The 25,932-nt window shown below is 44.0% G+C and overlaps 1 protein-coding gene across 1 annotated transcript in view; it reads left to right on the forward strand.

The window, feature by feature from the left end:
- The window catches only part of LOC136678358 (NACHT, LRR and PYD domains-containing protein 3-like), a 40,754-nt gene that overhangs the window by 8,344 nt on the left and 6,478 nt on the right, over nt 1-25,932 (forward strand). The window contains exons 8-10 of the mRNA XM_066656396.1: nt 417-542; nt 982-1,377; nt 1,438-3,012. Coding sequence (XP_066512493.1) covers nt 417-542; nt 982-1,377; nt 1,438-3,012 — 2,097 coding nt within the window. The remainder of the gene's footprint in view (nt 1-416; nt 543-981; nt 1,378-1,437; nt 3,013-25,932) is intronic.

The raw sequence follows: 25,932 nt of genomic DNA on the forward strand, positions 1-25,932 counted from the left end.
ATCACAGACACTCACACTTATGGACACTTTTAAACAGCCAATCCATCTACCATCGTGTGGACTGTAGTAGGACACTAGAGCACCCTGAGGAAACTCTGACAGGAGGGCGACAGGCAGATCACACCACACTCCTCACAGACCATCACCTGAAGGTGTGTCTCAAACCCAAACCCCAGGAAACTGGAGCTGTGTGACAGAGACACTCCGTGCTGCTCTACTGCACCCAGTTATACATTTCCATTCTTTCTGAAAATCAGTGATTGAGATCTGTCATCAGGCTTCAAGGCTGTGTTTCCAATATCTCTCTGTGGATGTTTCAGTATCTTCAACTTAATCAGGAAATATACTGAATACTGGATGGTAGACTCCTGTAGAGTTCAGTTCAATTATTAAACTAGTCTTTCTCATTTTTCCAGGTTATGTTTTAAGCAGCAGACATTTAGAGCAGAATCTCAAGAGCCCAGCTGTGTGTCTATGAAGAGTGACTTCTCGAAGCACAATCCTCCAGGTTTCAGTAATGAAGAAATCAGCACTGATCTGAGGTGAGTATTTCTCTCTGTGGAGTTGGTTTTTTTTTGTGCAGCGCATATGCACTGATGCCTGTAACTACAGAACTATGTCTAGTGTGTGGAAGATTTTACACAGTTTCTGCAGAGAACCATATCTGGGATTCTCCATCGCTACAACGGATGTCAGTGTTAAAATATCAGTGACACACAGTGTACGCACACACACACACTGGTTTAAATGAAAGAAAAATACTCTCAACCGCCACAGAACAGAAGCCCTTCTACAAAACAAGTGAAAAATTAAGTCATTCAGTATCTGAATTTATTACTGAAACACACTTCTGCGATCTTTTTCTCTCTCTCGCTCTAGATCTGCGAGGGTTACGATTCTCCAGGATGGTTCCAGGTGTGGAGTGTGTGAGCAGATTCAGACAGATCCAGTCTCTATCACCTGTGGACACTCTTTTTGTAGACAGTGCATCAGGAGCCTTAGGGACCAGTCTGTCCACTCAGGAGACTTGACCTGTCCCTGCTGCAGAAAGAGGTTTAAAACAGGCTCTGTTCAGTTTCCACACACGGAGGAGTCCATGGAGCTGGATGAATACAAACCAGTGGATGACGTCCTGCTCAGTGTCTCAGAGAGAAACAAAATCAGCCTGAAGAACAAGTACGAGAGCTTATTTGAGGGATTCAAAACACAAGAGAATAAAATCCTCCTGAACAGGGTTTACACTCAGCTCTACATCATCGAGGGAGAGAGGGAAGGAGTGAATGAAGAACATGAAGTTTTACAGATTGAAAACAAACCCTGGAAACAAAACCTGCCAGATACACCAATAAACTGTTTAGATATATTTAACCCTGTACAGTGTACGATGGGAGAAATGGAAGAAGACAACACCAGAGCTGTGATGGATGAAGGTGTGAGGCGTGGAGAAGGAGAAGAAGATAAAGATCCACAAGTGGAAAAACTTAAAAGCGTTCTGACTAAAGGCATTGCTGGCATTGGAAAAACTGTCTCTGTGCAGAAGTTCATTCTGGACTGGGCTGAAGGAAAAGCCAATCAGGATATAGAGTTCATGTTTGTGCTTCCATTCCGAGAGCTGAACCTGATTAAAGACAAACAGTACAGTCTTCATGGACTTCTGTGTGACCTCCATCCTGAGCTCCGAGGTCTGGACACAAAGGAATATGACGTGTGTAAAACTGTGTTCATATTTGACGGCCTCGATGAAAGCAGAATTCCACTGAAGTTCTCAGAGTGTGAGAAAGTGTCAGAAGTGACCAAGGTGTCTTCAGTGGACGTGTTGATGACAAACCTCATCAAAGGAGACCTGCTTCCCTCTGCTCACATGTGGATAACCTCCAGACCAGCAGCAGCCAATCAGATCCCCTCTCAGTACATCAGCCGTGTGACAGAAATTCAGGGATTCAATGATCCACAGAAGGAGGAGTACTTCAGGAAGAGGATTAGTGACCAACACCAAGCCGACAGTGTCATCTCCCACATTAAGACGACGAGGAGTCTCCACATCATGTGCCACATTCCAGTCTTCTGCTGGATCTCAGCAACTGTGCTTCAGCGAATCGTGAAACAAGGGAGCACAGAAATCCCTAAAACTCTGACTGCAATGTACTCACACTTCCTGTGCACTCAGACAATCATGAGGAAGGAGAAGTATGAGGAGGAAGATGAGAGAGGAACTCTACAGGAACTCCTGAGATCCAACAGGAGCATGTTTCTGAAACTGTCTGAACTGGCTTTCAAACAGCTGATGAAGGGCAATGTGATGTTCTATGAAGACGACCTGAGAGAGTGTGGGATTGATGTCACTGAGGCCTCAGTGTACTCTGGGATTTGCACTGAGATCTTTAGGGAGGAGTCTGTGCTTTACCAGAGGAAGGTTTACTGCTTTGTGCATCTGAGCTTTCAGGAGTTCCTGGCTGCTTTCTATGTGTTTCACTGCTGTGTGAACAACAACATGGAGCAACTGCAGCTTCTGAAGCCGAAAAGCATGAAGTGGTCTGACAGTGTTTCACTGGACGAGCTGCTGAAGGGAGCTGTGCGTACAGCTTTAAAGAGTAAGACTGGACACCTCGATCTGTTTCTTCGTTTTCTGTTGGGCATCTCACTGGAGTCCAATCAACAACTCCTGCAGGACCTACTGACACACACAGTGAGCAGCTCTGAGAGCATCAAGAAAACAGTTCAGTACATCAAATGGGTAATACAAAGAGAGGATCTTCCTTCTGACAGGTCTATCAACCTGTTCCTCTGTCTCACTGAAATGAATAACTCCTCTTTATCCAATAAACTTCAGAAGTTTCTCAAATCCAAGGATCAGTCAAATAAGAGACTGTCTGCTGATGAGTGTTTAGCGTTAGCGTACATGCTCGTGAACTCAGACGTGGTGCTGGATGAACTGGACTTGAGGAAGTACAACACCACTGAGAAGGGTTATTGGAGTCTGATCCCAGCTGTGAGCAACTGCAGAAAGGCCGTGTGAGTGTTGTTTCTACATGTTTTTTTTATGTATTCCAGTGTTGTTGTTGACTGAGACAAGTTTCCAGATTGTTTTACGGTGAGTAGAAGTTCCTCACTGTGTGTATAATTAGGATGTGATAAATAAAATGAATGAGACATTACAGAACAGGTGGAGTTTGAGGAACATGGATAAGACTGATGTCTTTCTCTTGTTTTCTCTCATTCACACTGTATCTCACACAAATCCCCCAAGTTTATAAAAGCAGTAATTTCCTCAAGTCTGATCATTTTTATTCCTGTGCGGCTGAATTTCAAGGAGTGTTCAGATTGTAGTTCAGTTTCCTTGGTTTGGGCCAAATATGTAAATTCATACATTGTTATATTTTAGTCCTGGTTTGGTCCTGAACCAAATATGTATTTTAAAAAAGTGATGATGTATGACGTATGCATGTGACGCATGTATGACATTAGTTTTGTCGTCTGAACAATGCCCCACACTGCGCTTAATGCACTTCTCGGGGCTGTGTACCTGGTGGTATTTTTTCAACTGGAAACACAACAAGACGTGGTCAAATGGATAAAGGAGTCAGAACAGCACCTGAAATTCCTCCACTGCACAGAATAAAAAAGGAGTTGCTGCTTGTTTGGTGAGCACCAGTGTCGAAAGGAAGCGTTCACACTTGCTCTAACAAACCAAACTAACAGACAGTTCCTCACCTTCACGTTTTTTACTGTATTATTCACTGGGTTTACATTGTGTTGCAGATTGTCTCGCTGTAAGCCGACGATCAATTCCTGTGAAACTCTCTGCTCTGTTCTGAAATCACCAAACTCACCCCTGAAAGAGCTGGAGTTCATTGAGACTCAGCTGCAGGATTCAGGAGTGAAGCTGATCTCTGAGGCACTGAAGAGTTCAAACTGTAAACTGGAGACTCTCAGGTGAGATTTTGGATGAATGTCCATGTGGATAATGAGTGTATTCTCCTGCTCTGATTGGCTGTAGTTTGCCCTTGAAAAGTTTAGGCCATTGTTTTTACATGGATAAGGTTGAGAGATTTTACTATTTGTGTTTGTACTATATTCTATTTGTAAACTGACATTTATTCCCAAAAGAAAACATTATTCTCACTCACAGAGACAGAGAACCATTTCTGCAGAGCAGAAATCAGAGTAACAGCATTTTACCAGTGATAATAATAATAATAATAATAATAATAATAATAATAATAATAATAATAATAATAATAATTTGCGGCACAGTGGTGCAGCAGGTAGTGTCACAGTCACACAGCTCCAGGGACCTGGAGGTTGTGGGTTCGAGTCCCGCTCCGGGTGACTGTCTGTGAAGAGTGTGGTGTGTTCTCCTTGTGTCCGTCTGGGTTTCCTCCAGGTGCTCCGGTTTTCTTCCATGGTCCAAAAACGCACGTTAGTAGGTGGATTGGTGACTGTAGATGTGAGTGTGTGAGTGTGTGTTGCCCTGTGAAGGACTGGCGCCCCCTCCGGGGTGTGTTCCTGCCTTGCACCCAGTGATTCCTGGTAGGCTCCAGACCAGCTGCAACCCTGAACTGGATAAGGGTTACAGACAATGAATTAATTAATAATAATAATAATAATAATAATAATACTTAATATGCTGCATTTTAGAAAATCTATGATGATGCTAAACAGTTGACATGTGCTACATTCCTTAAATGCATTGAGAAAAGGAAGAAGGGAGACAAGGTTTTCCTTGATTATTCATTCATTCATTCATTCATTCATTCATTCATTCATTCATTATCTGTAACTGCGTATCCAGTTTTTGACACATTTCTTCACAAGCCTAACACGGTCAGTGCTCCATTTGCAGTTCTCTAAAAAGCTGTGATAGAGCACAACACCATAGTTTATCTGTGAAAGGAAAATGGAAATGTGCTACAACCAACTGAAGATGTTAACAGAGTTAGTAAAGTAATGATATTAATGCTGTTGTGAACAGAGGGACTACTACGACTACATAAGACACGACAGAAGACGATCAGTTCAAGGAAGGACTAGAGACTAGACCCTGGGCTAAAGTGAGACTAAGACCAGTCACTCACTCCCCTGCTCTTATGTGTGTATTCTCCTGCTCCAGCCGACTGTAGTTTACTCTCGCTCTGTTTCTGTTTCTGAAAGAAGAGTGAAGAGTGTTTAGTTTGGAGTGAAATTCCATGTGGAAGTAGAATATAAATAGCACTAAAATATTCAGAATAACATTCAGAACAAATGTTCAGATTGAGCTCATAATGTACACACCCCTGAATAATTAATATTGGAGAAATACTGATGTATAAAAATCTCATAATTCCTGATTCACACGAGTCTGAATTTCACATTCTCTATTTTAACTTCACTTTCTCCTGTATTTACTTTACCTTGCAGACTCACAGACTGTAAATTCACCCTGAATTTCTATGAAAGTCTCTGCTCTGCTCTGAAATCACCAAACTCACCCCTGAAAGAGCCGGACCTCAGTCAGACTGACCTGCAGGATTCAGGAGTGAAGCTGGTCTCTGAGGGATGGAGGAGTTCACACTGTACACTGGAGATAATCAGGTGAGGTTTCTGTGTGTTCCTGAGTAGAAAAGGTTTGTAGAAACAGTATTTGCTCTAGTTTTACACAGAACATTTAACCCTCCTGTTATGTTTGTTTTTTTTGGAACAGCAATGATGTTCCCGGGTCAATTTGACCCGGTGCAATTTTAATTATCCAAAAGATGTCTGAAACCAAAAAAATCTAACAAGCAGTGTGAATATGTCATTACTAACTCCATTACTAATTATTCAATCAATATTTAGTGCAGTGGTGTTCCTTACCTCTAACAGGTCATGGTTCAGTTAGGATAATTCACTCGTTTTACATAAAAAAAAAAACATTTAACATTTCACCACTTTATTACTTTTGAAAGACTGGCTGTCGATTCATCCTTTGACTTACAGACCCCAGCCAGGATGAGGAGCCCCAAATATGCATCTAAATGTGTTTTATTTAACGTTACACTTATATAGCACCATTCTAGAAACCCAAGGACACTTTACAATCAATACTCAACATTCCATCTACACACACACACTGGCGAGAAGCAGCAGCCAAACGCACAGCATACTCTCAACCAGGAACGACCGTTCACCTGGAGGACTGCATCGGGCACTACAGACATTCATTCACATACACACTCATTCACTCACATACCAGGACAGTTATGAGAGAAGCCAATTCACCTAACCTCCATGATTTTGGACTGTGGGAGGAAACCAGAAACCCTGGAGGATTTGTCATTCATTCATTGTCTGTAACCGCTTATCCAGTTCAGGGTCACAGTGGGTCCAGAGAAACCCACACAGACACAGGGAGAACACACCACACTCCTCACAGACAGTCACCCGGAGGAAACCCACACAGACACAGGGAGAACACACCACACTCCTCACAGACAGTCACCCGGAGGAAACCCACACAGACACAGAAAGAACACACCACACTCCTCACGGACAGTCACCAGGAGGAAACCCACACAGACACAGGGAGAACACACCACACTCCTCACAGACAGTCACCCGGAGGAAACCCACGCAGACACAGGGAGAACACACTACACTCCTCACAGACAGTCACCCAGAGGAAACCCACACAGACACAGGGAGAACACACCACACTCCTCACAGACAGTCACCAGGAGGAAACCCACACAGACACAGGGAGAACACACCACACTCCTCACAGACAGTCACCCGGAGGAAACCCACGCAGACACAGGGAGAACACACCACACTCCTCACGGACAGTCACCCAGAGGAAACCCACACAGACACAGGGAGAACACACCACACTCCTCACGGACAGTCACCCGGAGGAAACCCACACAGACACAGAGAGAACACACCACACTCCTCACAGACAGTCACCCAGAGGAAACCCACGCAGACACAGGGAGAACACACCACACTCCTCACAGACAGTCACCTGGAGGAAACCCACACAGGCACAGGGAGAACACACCACACTCTTTACAGACAGTCGCCCGAAGGAAACCCACAGGCACAGAGAGAACACACCACACTCCTCACGGACAGTCACCAAGAGGAAACCCACACAGACACAGGGAGAACACACCACACTCCTCACGGACAGTCACCCGGAGGAAACCCACACAGACACAGAGAGAACACACCACACTCCTCACAGACAGTCACCCAGAGGAAACCCACGCAGACACAGGGAGAACACACCACACTCCTCACAGACAGTCACCTGGAGGAAACCCACACAGGCACAGGGAGAACACACCACACTCCTCACGGACAGTCACCCGGAGGAAACCCACGCAGACACAGAGAGAACACACCACACTCCTCACAGACAGTCACCCGGAGGAAACCCACACAGACACAGAGAGAACACACCACACTCCTCACAGACAGTCCCCAGAGGAAACCCACGCAGACACAGAGAGAACACACCACACTCCACACAGACAGTCATCCGGAGGAAACCCACGCAGACACAGGGAGAACACACCACACTCCTCATAGACAGTCACCTGGAGGAAACCCACGCAGACACAGAGAGAACACACAACACTCCTCACAGACAGTCACCCGACTCGAACACCCAACTTCCAGGTCCCTGGAGCTGTTTGACTGAGACACTACCTGCTGCACCACCGTGCTGCCCCAGTATCAGAATCATTAGAATCAGAATTTAGCTCAAGATAGTCTTCGTCTTCAGACACATCCTCCTCTATTTCACTGTCATGATCAATGGTGACTTCCAGAGGCTCCTGGAATGCCGTTCTTTTGCTTTGGCTGCTTGTTTTGTAAATTTTTGCCTGACACAATGTAACACATGCAGAGAATCTTTTACGTTTTGTCCCTCCCCTGTTGAGTGTCCACTGAATATGGGTGAAGTTTTCCAGCGGTAACATAAATGGTTCATCTCCCTGTGTCTGTGTGGGTTTCCTCCAGTGACTTTGGTTTCATCCCACAGTCCAGACACACATGTTGGGGTGTGTGTGTGGGTGTGTGTGTGTGAGATGTCCCTGCCTTTCTCAGAGTAATATTTTTAGTAAGACTCCGGTCCCATCGTGACCCTGATCAGGATGAAGCTGTAACTCATATTTAACAAATTAATTTATTCCTTCATTCACTGGTTATTTTGGTGACATTTAGAGCAGACTGTAGCTATTTTCCATTGAGACTAGTCCTCAACACTGTCTTCATCTGACTGTAACTCTCTCTTCCCCCGTTTCTGCCTCCTGAAGTGAGAGGGAGTTTAAAGAGAGTTTAATTTTGGGGGTGAAAGTTCATGTGGAGAAGAGAATACAAACAGTGCTGAAAATATTCAGAACAATATTCAGAAAAAATGTTCAGACTGAGTCTGTTATTAATGCCCCTCTGAATAATGTAAGGGCGGCACGGTGGCGCAGCAGGTTAGTGTCGCAGTCACACAGCTCCAGGGGCCTGGAGGTTGTGGGTTCGATTCCTGCTCCGGGTGACTGTCTGTGAGGAGTTGGTGTGTTCTCCCCGTGTCTGCGTGGGTTTCCTCCGGGTGCTCCGGTTTCCTCCCACAGTCCAAAAAAAACACACATTGGTAGGTGGATTGGTGACTCAAAAGTGTCCGTAGGTGTGATTGTGTGTGTGTGTGTGTGTTGCCCTGTGAAGGACTGGCGCCCCCTCCAGGGTGTATACCCGCCTTGCACCCAATGATTCCAGGTAGGCTCTGGACCCACTGCGACCCTGAACTGGATAAGGGTTACAGATAATGAATGAATAATATAAATAATGTAAAGTATTATTTTACTCATTAATCTCATTAAACTTATTCTGAGTCTGAAATCCACATTCTGTTTGAACTGTGCTGTATTTACTTTGCTTTGCAGACTGAATGTGTATCAACTCACCATGAATTCCTGTGAAGTTCACTTCTCTGCTCTGAAATCACCAAACTCCTCCCTGAAAGAGCTGGACCTCAGTCACACTGAGCTGCAGGAATCAGAAGTGAAGCTGATCTCTGATGGACTGAAGAGTTCAAACAGTAAAGTGGAGATACTCAGGTAAGACACGCTTTTTATCTTTTAATTTCTGACAGAAATGTGTGAAAGTGTTTGAAATATCAGATTGTGGAGGTCTGACGGCGTGGCTCTGCTGCTTCAGCTTCATGATTCACTTTATATTTTACACACAGCACATGTTCACTATGTTCTTATTCTTATTTCATATTTTATGGGGCATTTTATTGAATGTGTCTCATCAAACCACACTCTCCAACACTATTTACTGAGATCTTTCACATGGATCTGGATTTATGGAGCTGTCAGTTCAGGAACGAGACGAAGGGACTGAAGCACATGCAGAGATGGAGATTTATTAAACAAGTAACGGGAACAAGAAACAAACAAAGGGAGCACAAATGACACAGACACAAAATGAAGGACACACCAGGGACACAGAGAGGAGCTTATGAAGGAAAACACGAGAGGAAACACCTGTGAACGCTCAGGACTCACAGGTGCAGGGCGTGGCTAGGAAACGAGCGGAAAAGACACATGGCAAGAAAAACAGAACTGAACACGTGATCAAAACATGACAAAGGACATAAACACATGAGAACAGTCACAGATTATAACAGGAGCTCATTTAGTGCCTGAAAAGAGTAAATAAATGAGGTGTTGTGTAAATGTTCTCCCACTGTTTACAAAAACAAACCTTTAGAAACAGTGTGTTTTTAAATGATATACATTTCTTTCAAAACAATATGGAGCTGTTTTCTGAAACATTTCACTTGAGAATAAACAGGTTTTACAAATACAAATATAAATGTTAGTAAAGAATTGATGTATTTCCTGAAGAATTTCTCCAGATTAAATCAGTTCAGTGGCTGAGTTTCTCTGCTCTTCACAGCAGCAGGTGTCTATAGTTTGTTCTTCTCTACAATAAGTTGGAGTAAAGGGTTTTTTTGCTTAGTTTTTCTGGTACATTTAAGAAAGTCATTATTGAGCGTGATCATAAATGTCAGTGTGAATCCTAAATCATAAAAGACCTCATTAATGTCAAATGGGTGAGTGAGTGAAGACCTGTGATGCACTGGGGCCCTGTCCAGGGAGTGTTCCTCTTGCAGCCAGTGATTCTGGGGAGGATTCAGACCCACGTGACCCTGAACAGGACGAAGCACTTACAGAAAATGAATGAATGTTCAGATTGAGCTCATTGTTTGTGTCTCTTAATAACGTTTATAACACACAGACCCCAAGTTTATAACAGTAGTGTTTTCCACACGTCATAATTCTTGATTCCTGTGAGGGTGAGTTTCACATTCTCTGTTTTAACTCTACATTGTGTTTACTTCTCCTTACAGATTGTCTCACTTTAATCAGTCCTTGAATTCCTATGAAAGTCTCTGCTCTGTTCTGAAATCACCAAACTCACCCCTGAAAGAGCTGGACCTCAGTCACATTGACCTGCAGGATTCAGGAGTGGAGCTGATCTCTGAGACACTAAAGAGTTCACACTGTAAACTGGAGACACTCAGGTGAGAGTTGTGTGATTGTGAGTTGAATGTCCATGTGGATAATGTGTGTGTCCTGCTCCAGTTGGCTGTAGTTACCCTCACAAAGTTTAGTTTGGAGTGAAATTCCATGTGGAAATAGAATGTAAATAGCACTAAAATATTCAGAATAACATTCAGAACAAATGTTCAGATTGAGGTCATAATGTACACACCCCTGAATAATTAATATTGGAGAAATACTGATGTATGAAAATCTCTTAATTCCTGATTCACATGAGTCTGAATTTCACATTCTCTATTTTAACTTCACTTTCTCCTGTATTTACTTTACCTTGCAGACTCACAGACTGTAAATTCACCCTGAATTCCTATGAAAGTCTCTGCTCTGCTCTGAACTCACCAAACTCACCCCTGAAAGAGCCGGACCTCGGTCAGACTGACCTGCAGGATTCAGGAGTGAAGCTGGTCTCTGAGGGATGGAGGAGTTCACACTGTACACTGGAGATAATCAGGTGAGATTTCTGTGTGTTCCTGAGTAGAAAAGGTTTGTAGAAACAGTATTTGCTCTAGTTTTACACAGAACATTTAACCCTCCTGTTATGTTTGTTTTTTTTGGAACAGCAATGATGTTCCCGGGTCAATTTGACCCGGTGCAATTTTAATTATCCTAAAGATGTCTGAAACCAAAAAAATCTAACAAGCAGTGTGAATATGTCATTACTAACTCCATTACTAATTATTCAATCAATATTTAGTGCAGTGGTGTTCCTTACCTCTAACAGGTCATGGTTCAGTTAGGATAATTCACTCGTTTTACATTAAAAAAAAAACATTTAACATTTCACCACTTTATTTCTTTTGAAAGACTGGCTGTCGATTCATCCTTTGACTTACAGACCCCAGCCAGGATGAGGAGCCCCAAATATGCGTCTAAATGTGTTTTATTTAACGTTACACTTATATAGCACCATTCTAGAAACCCTAGGACACTTTAAAATAAATACTCAACATTCAATCCACACACACACACACAGGTGAGAAGCAGCAGCCAAACGCACAGCATACTCTCAACCAGGAACGACCGTTCACCTGGAGGACTGCATCGGGCACTACAGACATTCATTCACATACACACTCATTCACTCACATACCAGGACAGTTATGAGAGAAGCCAATTCACCTAACCTCCATGATTTTGGACTGTGGGAGGAAACGAGAAACCCCGGAGGATTTGTCATTCATTCATTGTCTGTAACCGCTTATCCAGTTCAGGGTCACAGTGGGTCCAGAGAAACCCACACAGACACAGGGAGAACACACCACACTCCTCACAGACAGTCACCCAGAGGAAACCCACACAGACACAGAAAGAACACACCACACTCCTCACAGACAGTCACCCGGAGGAAACCCACACAGACACAGAGAGAACACACCACACTCCTCACGGACAATCACCCGGAGGAAACCCACACAGACACAGAGAGAACACACCACACTCTTTACAGACAGTCGCCCGAAGGAAACCCACAGGCACAGAGAGAACACACCACACTCCTCACGGACAGTCACCAGGAGGAAACCCACACAGACACAGGGAGAACACACCACACTCCTCACAGACAGTCACCCAGAGGAAACCCACACAGACAGAGGGAGAACACACCACACTCCTCACAGACAGTCACCCGGAGGAAACCCACACAGACACAGGGAGAACACACCACACTCCTCACGGACAGTCACCCGGAGGAAACCCACACATACACAGAGAGAACACACCACACTCCTCACAGACAGTAACCCAGAGGAAACCCACGCAGACACAGGGAGAACACACCACACTCCTCACAGACAGTCACCTGGAGGAAACCCACACAGACACAGAGAGAACACACCACACTCCTCACAGACAGTCACCCAGAGGAAACCCACGCAGACACAGAGAGAACACACCACACTCCACACAGACAGTCATCCGGAGGAAACCCACGCAGACACAGGGAGAACACACCACACTCCTCATAGACAGTCACCTGGAGGAAACCCACGCAGACACAGAGAGAACACACAACACTCCTCACAGACAGTCACCCGACTCGAACACCCAACTTCCAGGTCCCTGGAGCTGTTTGACTGAGACACTACCTGCTGTACCACCGTGCTGCCCCAGTATCAGAATCATTAGAATCAGAATTTAGCTCAAGATAGTCTTCGTCTTCAGACACATCCTCCTCTATTTCACTGTCATGATCAATGGTGACTTCCAGAGCCTCCTGGACTGCCATCCTTTTGCTTTGGCTGCTTGTTTTGTAAATTTTTGCCTGACACAATGTAACACATGCAGAGAATCTTTTACGTTTTGTCCCTCCCCTGTTGAGTGTCCACTGAATATGGGTGAAGTTTTCCAGCGGTAACATAAATGGTTCATCTCCCTGTGTCTGTGTGGGTTTCCTCCAGTGACTTTGGTTTCATCCCACAGTCCAGACACACATGTTGGGGTGTGTGTGTGGGTGTGTGTGTGTGAGATGTCCCTGCCTTTCTCAGAGTAATATTTTTAGTAAGACTCCGGTCCCATCGTGACCCTGATCAGGATGAAGCTGTAACTCATATTTAACAAATTAATTTATTCCTTCATTCACTGGTTATTTTGGTGACATTTAGAGCAGACTGTAGTTATTTTACATTGAGACTAGTCCTCAACACTGTCTTCATCTGACTGTAACTCTCTCTTCCCCCGTTTCTGCCTCCTGAAGTGAGAGGGAGTTTAAAGAGAGTTTAATTTTGGGGGTGAAAGTTCATGTGGAGAAGAGAATACAAACAGTGCTGAAAATATTCAGAACAATATTCAGAAAAAATGTTCAGACTGAGTCTGTTATTAATGCCCCTCTGAATAATGTAAGGGCGGCACGGTGGCGCAGCAGGTTAGTGTCGCAGTCACACAGCTCCAGGGGCCTGGAGGTTGTGGGTTCGATTCCTGCTCCGGGTGACTGTCTGTGAGGAGTTGGTGTGTTCTCCCCGTGTCTGCGTGGGTTTCCTCCGGGTGCTCCGGTTTCCTCCCACAGTCCAAAAAAAACACACGTTGGTAGGTGGATTGGTGACTCAAAAGTGTCCGTGTGTGTGTGTTGCCCTGTGAAGGACTGGCGCCCCCTCCAGGGTGTATTCCCGCCTTGCACCCAATGATTCCAGGTAGGCTCTGGACCCACTGCGACCCTGAACTGGATAAGGGTTACAGATAATGAATGAATAATGTAAATAATGGAAAGTATTATTTTACTCATTAATCTCATTAAACTGATTCTGAGTCTGAAATCCACATTCTGTTTGAACTGTGCTGTATTTACTTTGCTTTGCAGACTGAATGTGTATCAACTCACCATGAATTCCTGTGAAGTTCACTTCTCTGCTCTGAAATCACCAAACTCCTCCCTGAAAGAGCTGGACCTCAGTCTCACTGAGCTGCAGGAATCAGAAGTGAAGCTGATCTCTGACCGACTGAAGAGTTCAAACAGTAAAGTGGAGATACTCAGGTAAGACAAGCTTTTTATCTTTTAATTTCTGACAGAAATGTGTGAAAGTGTTTGAAATATCAGATTGTGGAGGTCTGACGGCGTGGCTCTGCTGCTTCAGCTTCATGATTCACTTTATATTTTACACACAGCACATGTTCACTATGTTCTTATTCTCATTTCATATTTTATGGGGCATTTTATTGAATGTGTCTCATCAAACCACACTCTCCAACACTATTTACTGAGATCTTCCACATGGATCTGGATTTATGGAGCTGTCAGTTCAGGAACGAGACGAAGGGACTGAAGCACATGCAGAGATGAAGATTTATTAAACAAGTAACGGGAACAAGAAATAAACAAAGGGAGCACAAATGACACAGACACAAAATGAAGGACAAACCAGGGACACAGAGAGGAGCTTATGAAGGAAAACACGATAGGAAACACCTGTGAACGCTCAGGACTCACAGGTGCAGGGCGTGGCTAGGAAACGAGCGGAAAAGACACATGGCAAGAAAAACAGAACTGAACACGTGATCAAAACATGACAAAGGACATAAACACAGGAGAACAGTCACAGATTATAACAGGTGCTAATAACAGGGACAGTCGTGGCCTTGAGGTTAGAGAAGTGAGCTTAAGGCCGGAAGGTTGAACGTCAAGTTTTTTAAGGAAAAGTTCATTCACGGCTGAAGTGCCCTTAAGCAAGGCACCTAACCCCTGAACTGCTCCCCGGGCACTGAGGTGGTTGGCAGCCCACCACTCTGGTTGTGTGTGTGTTCACTGCCCCTAGTGTTTGTGAAGAATTGCTCACTAGTGTGTGTTTTTGTGTAAATGTAAATTGTAAAATGTAATGTAAATGTAAAATGTCAGTAAATGTTCTCCCACTGTTTACAAAAACAAACCTTTAGAAACAGTGTGTTTTTAAATGATATACATTTCTTTCTTGTCATCTGACCGGTAAAATCCGAACCATTTACATATAACCGAACCGCTGTTCTTCTTTTTCATGCCCTATGTCTCCACACGTCCTAAAACAACAAACTGCCCCCTAGCGGTGGCTTGTTCGCCTGCTGGCCACATTTGTGGATCAGGCTGCATTTGTATTTGGAGCGGGTGAAATGCGAGAGGAAAGTTATGGGAGGCCGTCTAGGGCAAATACAGTTGTGTAGCACAGGGTACAATCTTTTATGACTAATTCCTGTGCTCTGTCTTTTCAGAGATGAACAAACATTTGTTCTTATTATTTTTTATTAGTCTTTTCATATTTGATCAGCCATTGCGTATTTCTGGTAACAGTGAGGATATCCGTAATTTTTTGCGTGATGTCCTGCGTTGTGTGGAATCCATACAATATGACCCACTACACAGACACTACACTGAACTGGAGCACCACACAAGAACCATTCAGTCCATCATATGTGTAGTTGGGCGCAGAGAAGGGCCTGTGGTGAGAGAATGCACGACTCTTTTGGAGTCTTTATATCAATGTCTAATTCTCATTTTACAACAATCTCCGGGCCAAAGACATCAAGGCAACAATATTCTCATAATTCCTCCAACAACTTCCAGTGGCACGTCCGGTCGCCCACGGTATGATTTAACAGCAGACCAGATTATCCACAGCCTAAATCTGGGATTTAATTGGCAAAGAATCGCTTCCATTTTTGGAATTGATTGACAAGTGTGCAAGTGTTTCAGTGTGTAGTGTGCAAGTGTTTCAATGTAGTGTGCGCAAGTGTTTCAGTGTGTAGTGTGCAAGTGTTTCAATGTAGTGTGCGCAAGTATTTCAGTGTATTTGCCCTAGACGGCCTCCCATAGAAAGTCTCAAAATCCAAAAACCCGTGAGAGGAAATGAACAAATGCACATCATGGAAAACACAAGAGTGACTCGATTCACAAACGCAGATTCAACACTTTACAAATACATTTTAAATTCGAGACTTAGACTTTACAAATATATTCAATGTAAATTTAAACAAATGTATTTATTTTCACATAAAATGATGATATATCTATGAAAACCAAACACGTGTTTATGAATGTAACTGTATTTGTACAAACTGCAGACCGTGAGATGTGTTCATTTGTGAACAGTGAAACATATCTGTGACTTGTGTTTAATTTGTGGATTAACATTTACGCATTTGTAAAGTATTTTGAGACTAATCTCTCTCCATAATCCATTGCCTGTTTTTTCCATAGGCGAGGCTCATGTGGGCTTGCTTTATGAGGTGTTTAACATGAGAGAATTTTGTGTGCGTGCTTCAAGCTTCAGATTCAAGAGTGCCATCACTAGGAGTCGGTTACAGGTTCTGAATCTGTGACGTATTTCCTGTTAAAACCGAGAAACGAGCAGATTTTTGAGAAGCGAGAGCGAGCTCAGATTTTTGAAGTGAGGAAAAAACGGGAGCGCGCACTGAAAACAGTGAAACGACAGCGCGGAGCTACATCGCTGTCGCTGTTTTTGCTCGGTTTTCATGATTCTGTGCTCGTTGAGTCTGACTTGCTCGATTTAGTGTGGTTTTTGCGCTCTCGCATAAAAGACTATAGTAACTAGTGTAAGGGTTAAATTGGGCCAATAGACTGAATAAATGTTATAGTTTTAAATTGTTTTATCTTTTATATTTTAAAGTTTTATTCTGGCAGAAGTTAAGTCCAAATATTTAAGGGAATAACTGTTCTTTGTTTATTATCACAAATATTCATCCTGATTTATGATTGGTTGAAGAAGTCACGTGATGTAAGGAAAACGTGGAAGTGAGTAGAGTAGAGAGTGAGTGTGTGGCTTCTGACGGTGGAAAAATAAAAGACAGCACTCCCAGGAAATTATCAAGTTCAAGTTCAAGTTCAAGAAGTTTATTGTCATTTCAGCAGTATATAGTGTTTACAGTACACAGTGAAACGAAATAGCGTTCCTCCAGGACCAAGGTGCTACATAAGACAATACACAACATTAAAGTGCGACTAGTGTAAAGCTAGTGCAACATGAAACAGTGCACACGCATTAAAGTGCAAAGGACATAGAACACAAAACAATACACAACATTAAAGTGCAACTAGTACAAATCTAGTGCAACATAAACCAGTGCATACACATTAAAGTGCAGAAGATATGGCTAAGAAAAATACAAAACAATGTCCCTGCAGTACAATACAATACAATGTAATACAAGACAAGGCAAAAACCATAAGTACGGAGGGGATGAGGGAGAGAGACACTGCAATTTAAAGTGTATTTGTGCTGTAACCGGTAACTGGATGTAAACATGATGTAAACCGGATATGTGAAAACATTTACAGTCCAACAGACCAGTGTTTGTGTGTGTGTGTGTGTGTGTGCTTCTTTCAGTCCAGTCTTAGTCTCTAGGTGTTCAGGAGTCTGATAGCATGTGGGAAGAAGCTGTTACGGAGTCTGGATGTGAGGGCTCGAATGCTTCGATACCTTTTTCCAGACGGCAGTAGGTTGAAGAGTGTGTGTGAAGGGTGTGTGTGATCTCCCACAATGCTGAGTGCTTTGCGAGTGCAGCGAGTGGTGTAGATGTCTGTAATGGAGGGAAGAGACACACCGATAATCTTCTCAGCTGTCCTCACGATCCGCTGGAGGGACTTGCGATCTGCCACAGTACAGTTTCCAAACCAGACAGTGATGCAGCTGGTCATGATGCTCTCGATGACTCCTCTGTAGAAAGTGGTGAGAATTGGAGGGGGGAGATGAACCTTCTTCAGCCTTCGCAGGAAGTAGAGGCGTTGCTGGGCTTTCTTTTTGATGTTACTGGTGTTAGTGGACCAGGTGAGATCATCCGCTAGGTGAACACCAAGGAATTTGGTATTCCTGACAATCTCCACAGCAGAGTTGTCGATGTTCAGCGGCGAGTGCTCACCCCTTGTTTTTCTGAAGTCTACAACCATCTCTTTGGTTTTGTCCACGTTCAGAGACAGGTTGTTCACTTCACACCAGTCAGTTAGCCGCTGCACCTCCTCTCTGTATGCTGACTCGTCGTTCTTACTGATGAGACCCACCACAGTCGTGTCATCAGCGAACTTGATGATATGATTTGAGCTGTGCATCGCTGCACAGTCATGGGTCAGCAGTGTGAACAGCAGTGGACTGAGCACGCAGCCCTGGGGGGCTCCAGTGTTCAGTGTGATGGTGCTGGAGGTGTTCCTACCGATCCGGACTGACTGAGGTCTCCCAGTCAGGAAGTCCAGGATCCAGTTGCAGAGAGAAGTGTTGAGGCCCAGTATATTCAGCTTCCCGATCAGATGCTGAGGAATGATGGTGTTGAATGCTGAGCTGAAGTCTATGAACAGCATTCGGGCATATGTGTCTTTCTTGTCCAAGTGGGTGAGTGCCAGGTGCAGCGTGGTGGATATGGCATCGTCCGTTGAACGGTTAGGACGATACGCGAACTGTAGAGGGTCCAGTGTGGGGGGAAGTAGGGTTTTGATGTGCCTCATGACGAGCCTCTCGAAGCACTTTGTGATGACCGGTGTGAGTGCAACGGGACGATAGTCATTGAGGCAGGACACAGAAGAATTCTTAGGCACCGGGATGATGGTGGTGTTCTTGAAGCATGTTGGAACAACGGCCCTGCTAAGAGAGATATTGAAGATATCAGTGAAGACATCAGCAAGCTGGGCTGCACATTCTCTGAGCACTCTGCCAGGAATGTTGTCTGGTCCAGCAGCTTTCCGCGGGTCGACTCTGCATAGAGTTTTCCTCACGTCGGCTACAGTAAAAGACAGCACCTGGTCGCTGGGAGAAGGGGTGGACTTTCTCGCCGTTACATTGTTCTGTGCCTCAAACCGTGCGTAGAAATGGTTCAGCACGTCTGGTAGGGAAGCATCTCCGTCACAAACAGGTGGTGTAGTCTTGTAGCTGGTGATGCTCTGGATGCCCTGCCACATGCGCCGAGTGTCTCTACTGCTCTGGAAGTGGCTGTGGATGATCTGGCCGTGTGCACGCTTTGCCTCTCTGATAGCTCTGGAGAGTTTGGCCCTCGCTGTTCTCAGGGCCGCCTTATCGCCTGATTTGAAAGCAACGTCTCTAGCCTTCAGCAGCACACGCACCTCTGCATTCATCCACGGCTTCTGGTTGGAGCGGATGGTGATGGTCTTGGAGATGGTCACATCATCGATGCACTTCTCTATGTAGCTGGTCACTGATGATGCGTACTCCTCCAGGTTGATTTTGTCGCTGTAAGTTGCAGCCTCTCTGAACATGTCCCAGTCAGTGCACTCGAAACAGTCCTGCAGAGTAGAGATTGCTTCTGATGGCCAGATTTTCACCTCTTTCAGGATAGGTTTCGATCGCCTGATGATGGGTCTGTATGCAGGAATTAGCATAACAGACATGTGATCTGAGTGTCCAAGGTGGGGGCGGGGCTCTGCCCTGTACGCGTCTGGAACGTTTGTGTAAACAAGATCCAGCGTGTTCGCTCCTCTCGTAGCAAAGTTCACATACTGGTGGAATTTAGGGAACACTTTCTTGAGATTTGCATGATTAAAATCTCCAGCAACAATAAACAGACCATCCGGGTGTGTGTTTTGGAAGTCGCTTATGGCTTCGTATAATTCCCACAGCGCTTGTTTTGTATTTGAATCGGGAGGGATATAGGTTGCGATTAAGTAAACAACGGAGAATTCTCGAGGTAAATAAAAAGGTCTACATCTCACAGCCACAAACTCCACTAACGGTGAACAATAAGCAGAGACTAGCACAGAATTCTTACACCATTCAGTGTTAATATAGACACATAAACCACCACCGCGAGTCTTACCGCATAGCGCTGGGTCTCTGTCGGCTCGAAATGCGGCTAGCCCATCTAGCTGAATGGCGGCGTCGGGAATACTGTCGCTGAGCCATGTCTCCGTAAAAACAAAAACACAGCAGTCTCTGTATTCTCGCCGTGTAGTTCGCTGAAGTTTGATATAGTCCAGTTTATTATCCAGCGAGCAGACATTGGAGAGAAAGAGAGAAGGGATAGCTTGCCGGCTCGGGTTAGCTCTTAGCCTAGCACGGATCCCCCCTCGCTTGCCGCGCTTCTGTCTCCTCTCACACCGCTTGCGTCGTCTCCTTCCCCGGCCGCCGGCATCAGGAAACGTCGAGGCTTCAGGGCTAGGCCTCCGAAGCAAGCGGAGGTTCCGCAGCGTCTCCTGGAGGTCATCGCTGATACTGTAAATTTCCTGTTTGCGATATTGAAGCAGTGTCTGGCGGTGATATATACGTACTGCAGGTGTTCCTGCGTCCATATATTATAAATAAAATGAAAAAAAAAAAAAAAAAAAAAAAAAAAAAAAAAAAAAACGTTTTTTAAACAAATAAACAAACAAAAACCCGCTTGGTTCCGGAGCGGCCGCTGCACACGTGTTGACGCGCGCGCCGCCAGCTCAGTGCCTTATCCGTCTCCATCTGGTTTCTTTTTGAATGAAGAGTGATCCAACCACCCTTTATCGAACCCCTACGTGTACACTAGTGTTATCTTAGCTCCTTGTGGCTTTGCTCAATCTGTACCTCGTCAAAGAAATGTTCTGCTATGAGGCACTTACCCCAGACTCCCTGGTTAAAGCTTAGCCCCTCATCATTCATCTCTAGTGACGGCCCTGTCTTGTCGTGCAAACATTTCAGTCGTATCACTGTTTTTATAGCATTGTAGCGTTAACGGTGTAGCGAGCAAATTAAGAGATAGAACACGAAAAGAAAAACTCCCCCAACCTCCTCCACTATTTATTTTATTTATTCATTTATTTTATTAACACTTATTTGTCTTTGAATGGTGAGACTGATGTAGAGACACAGGTGAAATTGTACTGTACCAATTATAAATAAATTAATACCCAGTTAATACTTTGAGTTTGATGCCAGAATCATTCCACTGTCATTAAACAGAAGAACCCCTTGGCTATCAACTGTATCATTTTGCTAAAATGCATATAAACAATCGTAAATATACATAAATATATAAGATAAGCAGTGTGTGTTTTGCCTCATTAAAGTGATTTGAACATTATCATAATAACTTGTTAATTTTAGTCCAATGTATTATTTCATTTCTCCGTAATAAAAACAATGTTGTGCCTAAACGTGCATTCGGATTTGAAGCGCTGATGGCTTTACCTTCAATTTCCAAAGCGCAAATAGCTTGACCCCAGTGAATCACCTCAGGGAAAACCCTTTTCTCCTCCATAACAATGAGGAATAGACTCAGAGACGGCTGTAGAAGATAGTCCCCTTCTTGCCGTGTGTACAATTGTTTCAGAGTGTGGTTCTAAACCTGTCCTGCTCTGAAACTAACAGCTCTGACAACAGTGATCTTACAAGAGCAAGTGTAAAAACATCAAAGTGAGCACTTTGTATTTATGCGCCTTGAGTTGCCTTGACGACGGTTTGATTAAAAATGAAAAGACTGACCGTTTTTTCTGTTTCTTATTCTTTGAGAATTTATGTTTTGATTTAAAATAAAAAATAATTATTATTCGTTTTTACATTTTATGTATTTGGAGAATGACATGAAAAGCAAATAACCATCTGATTTCATTGTTTTATATCTGATTTAAAATAAAAAAGAATGAACAGAAGGTACATGGACCCAGACGGAGGTGTTTATCTGTTCAGTCTAATCTCCAGTCTGATCAAATTCTCAAAACATGCACAGAGTAGCACTTAGTACACGTTTGTTAATCCAGACCACGCCCACAAAGACTGAAACGGGGCGAGGTGAACTCAGAAGTCTTTGGGGAGGAGTTGAGGGTGGCTCATGACTGGGTATGAAAACACACACACACACACACACACAAGAAAAGGGTGGAGACAGGGCGGAGGTGGGAGCGAGTTTGTCTGACGCAGAAATGACGTGAGTTTGCAGGGTATGTGTAGGGCTGAGAGGAGGAATTTGTGCGTGGTCCTACTCCCACAATTATTTTATTACATATCTTCAGTTACCATGACAACGAGAGAGAGAGTCAATCTTAATCAATCAATCTTAGACTCTATTGGTATTACTCAAAATGTAACAGGGCCTACACACTACTGCAGTCACACTTTAGACTTAGTTCTGACACTAGGTCTTAACATTGACAAAATTAATATCTTACCGCAATCCTCAGCAATCTCCGATCATTACTTAATTTCACATGAGCTACGTCTTAGCCATAATATATGTAAGAACCCTCGTTATTCTACAAAGCGTATAATAAAACCATCTACCGCCCTACAATTTATAGAAAACCTCCCAGAACTATCGACCCCAGTTCCAACTCCATCAGACCCAATGGACCTAGATGTACTAACTGATTACCTAGAAAATACCTGTCGATCTACTTTAGAAAAGGTAGCACCACTTAAACATAAAAGTATAAGACAGAAAAATCTCGCACCATGGTATAACGATAAGACCCGTACTTTAAAACAAACATTACGAAAACTAGAGCGGAAATGGCGATCAACCAAGCTGGAAGTGTTCCATTCTGCCTGGAAGGACAGCCTTATAGAGTATAGAAATGCCCTCACTAAAGCTCGCTCAGCATATCTGGCCTCGCTGATCTCCAATAATAAAAATAATCCGAGAGCACTGTTTAGTGTGTTTTCTAGAATTACAAAAAATCAAGCAGGTTCTGAACAACTAATTCCAGCAACTCTCACCAGTAAAGATTTTATGGACTTTTTTAATAATAAAATTGAGAATATTAGACAACAAACTCAAGCCACAGGATTAAATCCATCCTGGCTGCCACCCGATGTGAATGATATAAAATATAATGTAACTGTAAAAGAAAGACTTGAAACCTTTTACCCACTCCCACAGTTAGAACTAGAGAAGATTATCACCTCCGCAAACTGTACAACTTGCACACTTGATGCAATTCCCACAAAATTACTCAAGGAAGTACTACCAGCTATTATCGATCCTTTTTTAACTATAGTAAAATCATCCCTTAGCCTGGGCCATGTACCGAAAGCTTTTAAACTAGCAGTTATTAAACCTATGATCAAGAAACCAAATCCTGATGCTAGTACACTGTCTAATTACAGGCCTATTTCTAATTTGCCATTTCTGTCCAAGATCTTAGAAAAAGCCGTGGCCCAACAACTTAGTTCATATCTACATAAGAATCATTTATATGAAAAATTCCAATCTGGATTCAGGCCACATCATAGTACAGAGACAGCTCTAGTCAAGATAACAAATGATCTTCTTCTTGCCTCTGATCAAGGCCACGTATCTCTGTTGGTGCTTCTTGACCTCAGCGCAGCCTTCGATACAATAGACCACAAAACATGGTTGGAATCACAGGGACAGCCCTATTATGGTTCAAATCTTACTTAACGGAACGTTATCAATTCGTAAAAGTAAACAATCTAAATTCAAATTATTCTAAAGTAAGATTTGGAATTCCACAAGGCTCTATTTTAGGAGCATTATTGTTTACATTATACATGTTACCACTAGGCAGTTATAAGAAACCATGACATTAACTTTCACTGTTACGCAGACGACACGCAATTGTATATTTCAGCCAAGCCCGATGACAAACACAGATTAAAGAAAATAGAGGACTGTGTAAAAGACGTGAAAGGCTGGATGTTGTGTAACTTCCTCCTTCTAAACAGCAACAAAACAGAGGTCCTGCTTTTGGGTCCAAAAGTGGCAAGAAATAAATTATCAGATTTAATTTTAAATCTCGCTGACTTTCCAGTTAAACCTGGTTCAGCAGCAAAAAATCTTGGTGTCATAATTGACCCGGATTTATCATTTGATCAACACATAGGTAGTATCACTAGGACAGCTTTTTTACATCTTCGCAATATTGCTAAGATTAGAAATGCCTTATCCCTTCAGGATGCAGAAACATTAGTACATGCCTTTATTACTTCAAGGCTTGACTACTGTAACGCACTACTGTCAGGATGCACCAGCAGCAATTTAAGAAAACTTCATCTAGTTCAAAATGCTGCAGCTAGGGTCCTCACTAAAACTAGAAAATTTGAACATATCAGCCCAGTTTTATCATCACTTCATTGGCTGCCTGTTAAATTCCACATCGACTACAAAATTTTGTTATTAACATATAAAGCTCTACATGGGCTTGCTCCTGAATACCTTCAAGATACAATTTCCTTTTATGAGCCTCCACGTTCACTCAGATCACAGAATACTGGATTTTTAATTGTTCCCAGAAGGCCTCAGCTGGGGGAAGAGCCTTTTCTTATAAAGCCCCCAAACTCTGGAATGATCTTCCAGAAAATGTTCGGGACTCAGACACAGTCGCAATCTTCAAATCTAGGCTAAAAACTCATTTGTTTAGTTTATCATTTGGTAGCTAATGCTCCCCCATAGATAAAGGTGGCAGATCTGGGGGACACAGGGAATTATAGTAAACTGAGACGCTGGTGCTGTCGTCCTGCCGCTTCACGCGATCACTCAGGTTTGTTGACGGTGGAGCGGAGGGATGCCAGTGTTTCAGGATGCTCCCGTGTCTGTGTGTCCTTCTGGTTCTCTCCTTTTAGTTAAAGCTATCATCGAGATCCTCCTTCACGCTTCAGATCAGCTGCCCACGCTCCTGCAACCACCAAAAGTGCCTTGAAGCTGCCCCTACACTGAAGTTCTCACGGATTACTAACTATTATCACCAGTAGATTGACCAGAGGAGGATGGGTCACCCTTTGTGAGCCTTGGTTCCTCCCAAGGTTTCTTCCTCAGCTGGGGGAGTTTTTCCTTGCCACTGTCGCCCCTGGCTTGCTCACTTGAGGGTTTTACATTTTGTTTTTTACATTTCATGTCAAATCTTGTCTTACTGGAATTGTCACATCTTGACACTTTCTGGTTTGTTTTCTCCTTTCTTTTGGGCTTTCTCTTCGCTGTTTTCCTGTCTCTGCACATGGCTTTGTTTATGTTCATTCTCCGCCTTTGTCCCGCCTATGTTCCGCCTTCTTTTCCCTCGTTATCTGTGTCAGGTGTGTCTAGTTAAGTTCATGTATTTAAGCCCTCTTCCCTCACTTCCTGGGATCGGTCATTTTGATTTTGTCTGTTTGCTTGTTTTCTTTGTTTGTGTCACGCTCATGGCTCTTCGTAGTGTTTCTCGTTTCTGATTCCTCGTTCCCCGTTCGTTCTCTTACACCTTTCGTGACCCCCTACTTCGTTTATGTTTTGAAATGTTTGATCATCTAGCTTGCCCTGTTTCCTGTTCGTTAATGTTATCTCGTGTTTCTCGTTAAGTTTGTTTGTCGTGTTTTCGCTTAAATAAATCATCTGTGTTGTAGCGAGTGTGTCCGCTTCCGTGATCTTCTCCTCACACCACCCTGACAGAATGACCGAACAACACAAGGACACAGCTAGCACGGACTTCTCTTTTAGGAGAGGTGTAATTCGCCGGACTCCGTTCCGCAAAGATCCCGTGGAGGAGGCTTTAAGAGCGGCCGCGGAGTGGAGTCAACGGCTGCAGCTCAGCTCCGGTGCGGTTCATTTCTCCCGAACAGAAGACTCGATTCAGGAATCGAGTGATTCCTCCAGCCGGAATCGACGGAGCCGGAGGAGAAAGCAGGCTGAAAATCCAGCTCCAGAGAATGACCCCCTCAGGTCCGGAGAGATTTTTGGGGGGGCGTTATGTACAAGGGCTGTTAGCCTCAGATCACAGGACATGAGAGATGAGGCTAACAGAGGCGCATCTCCGGGGGAACTAAGTTCAAAGAAGTCCCTCGAGAGTGCGCCCAAACCCGACAAATCCTCAACTCGTGCTCGGCGAACAGCACGAGCACCTGCCTCGCTGGGCGTTTCAACTTCTGCTCCCGTAAAAGCGGCACCTCCGGCCGCTCCTGTTCCTGGAAGAGCGGCACCTCCGGTCGCGCCTCTCTTCGTGCCCGCGGCACCTACGGCCGCGCCTGTCTTCGTGCGC

Source organism: Hoplias malabaricus, chromosome 2 (genome assembly GCF_029633855.1).
Source record: "Hoplias malabaricus isolate fHopMal1 chromosome 2, fHopMal1.hap1, whole genome shotgun sequence".
Lineage (NCBI taxonomy): Eukaryota > Metazoa > Chordata > Actinopteri > Characiformes > Erythrinidae > Hoplias > Hoplias malabaricus.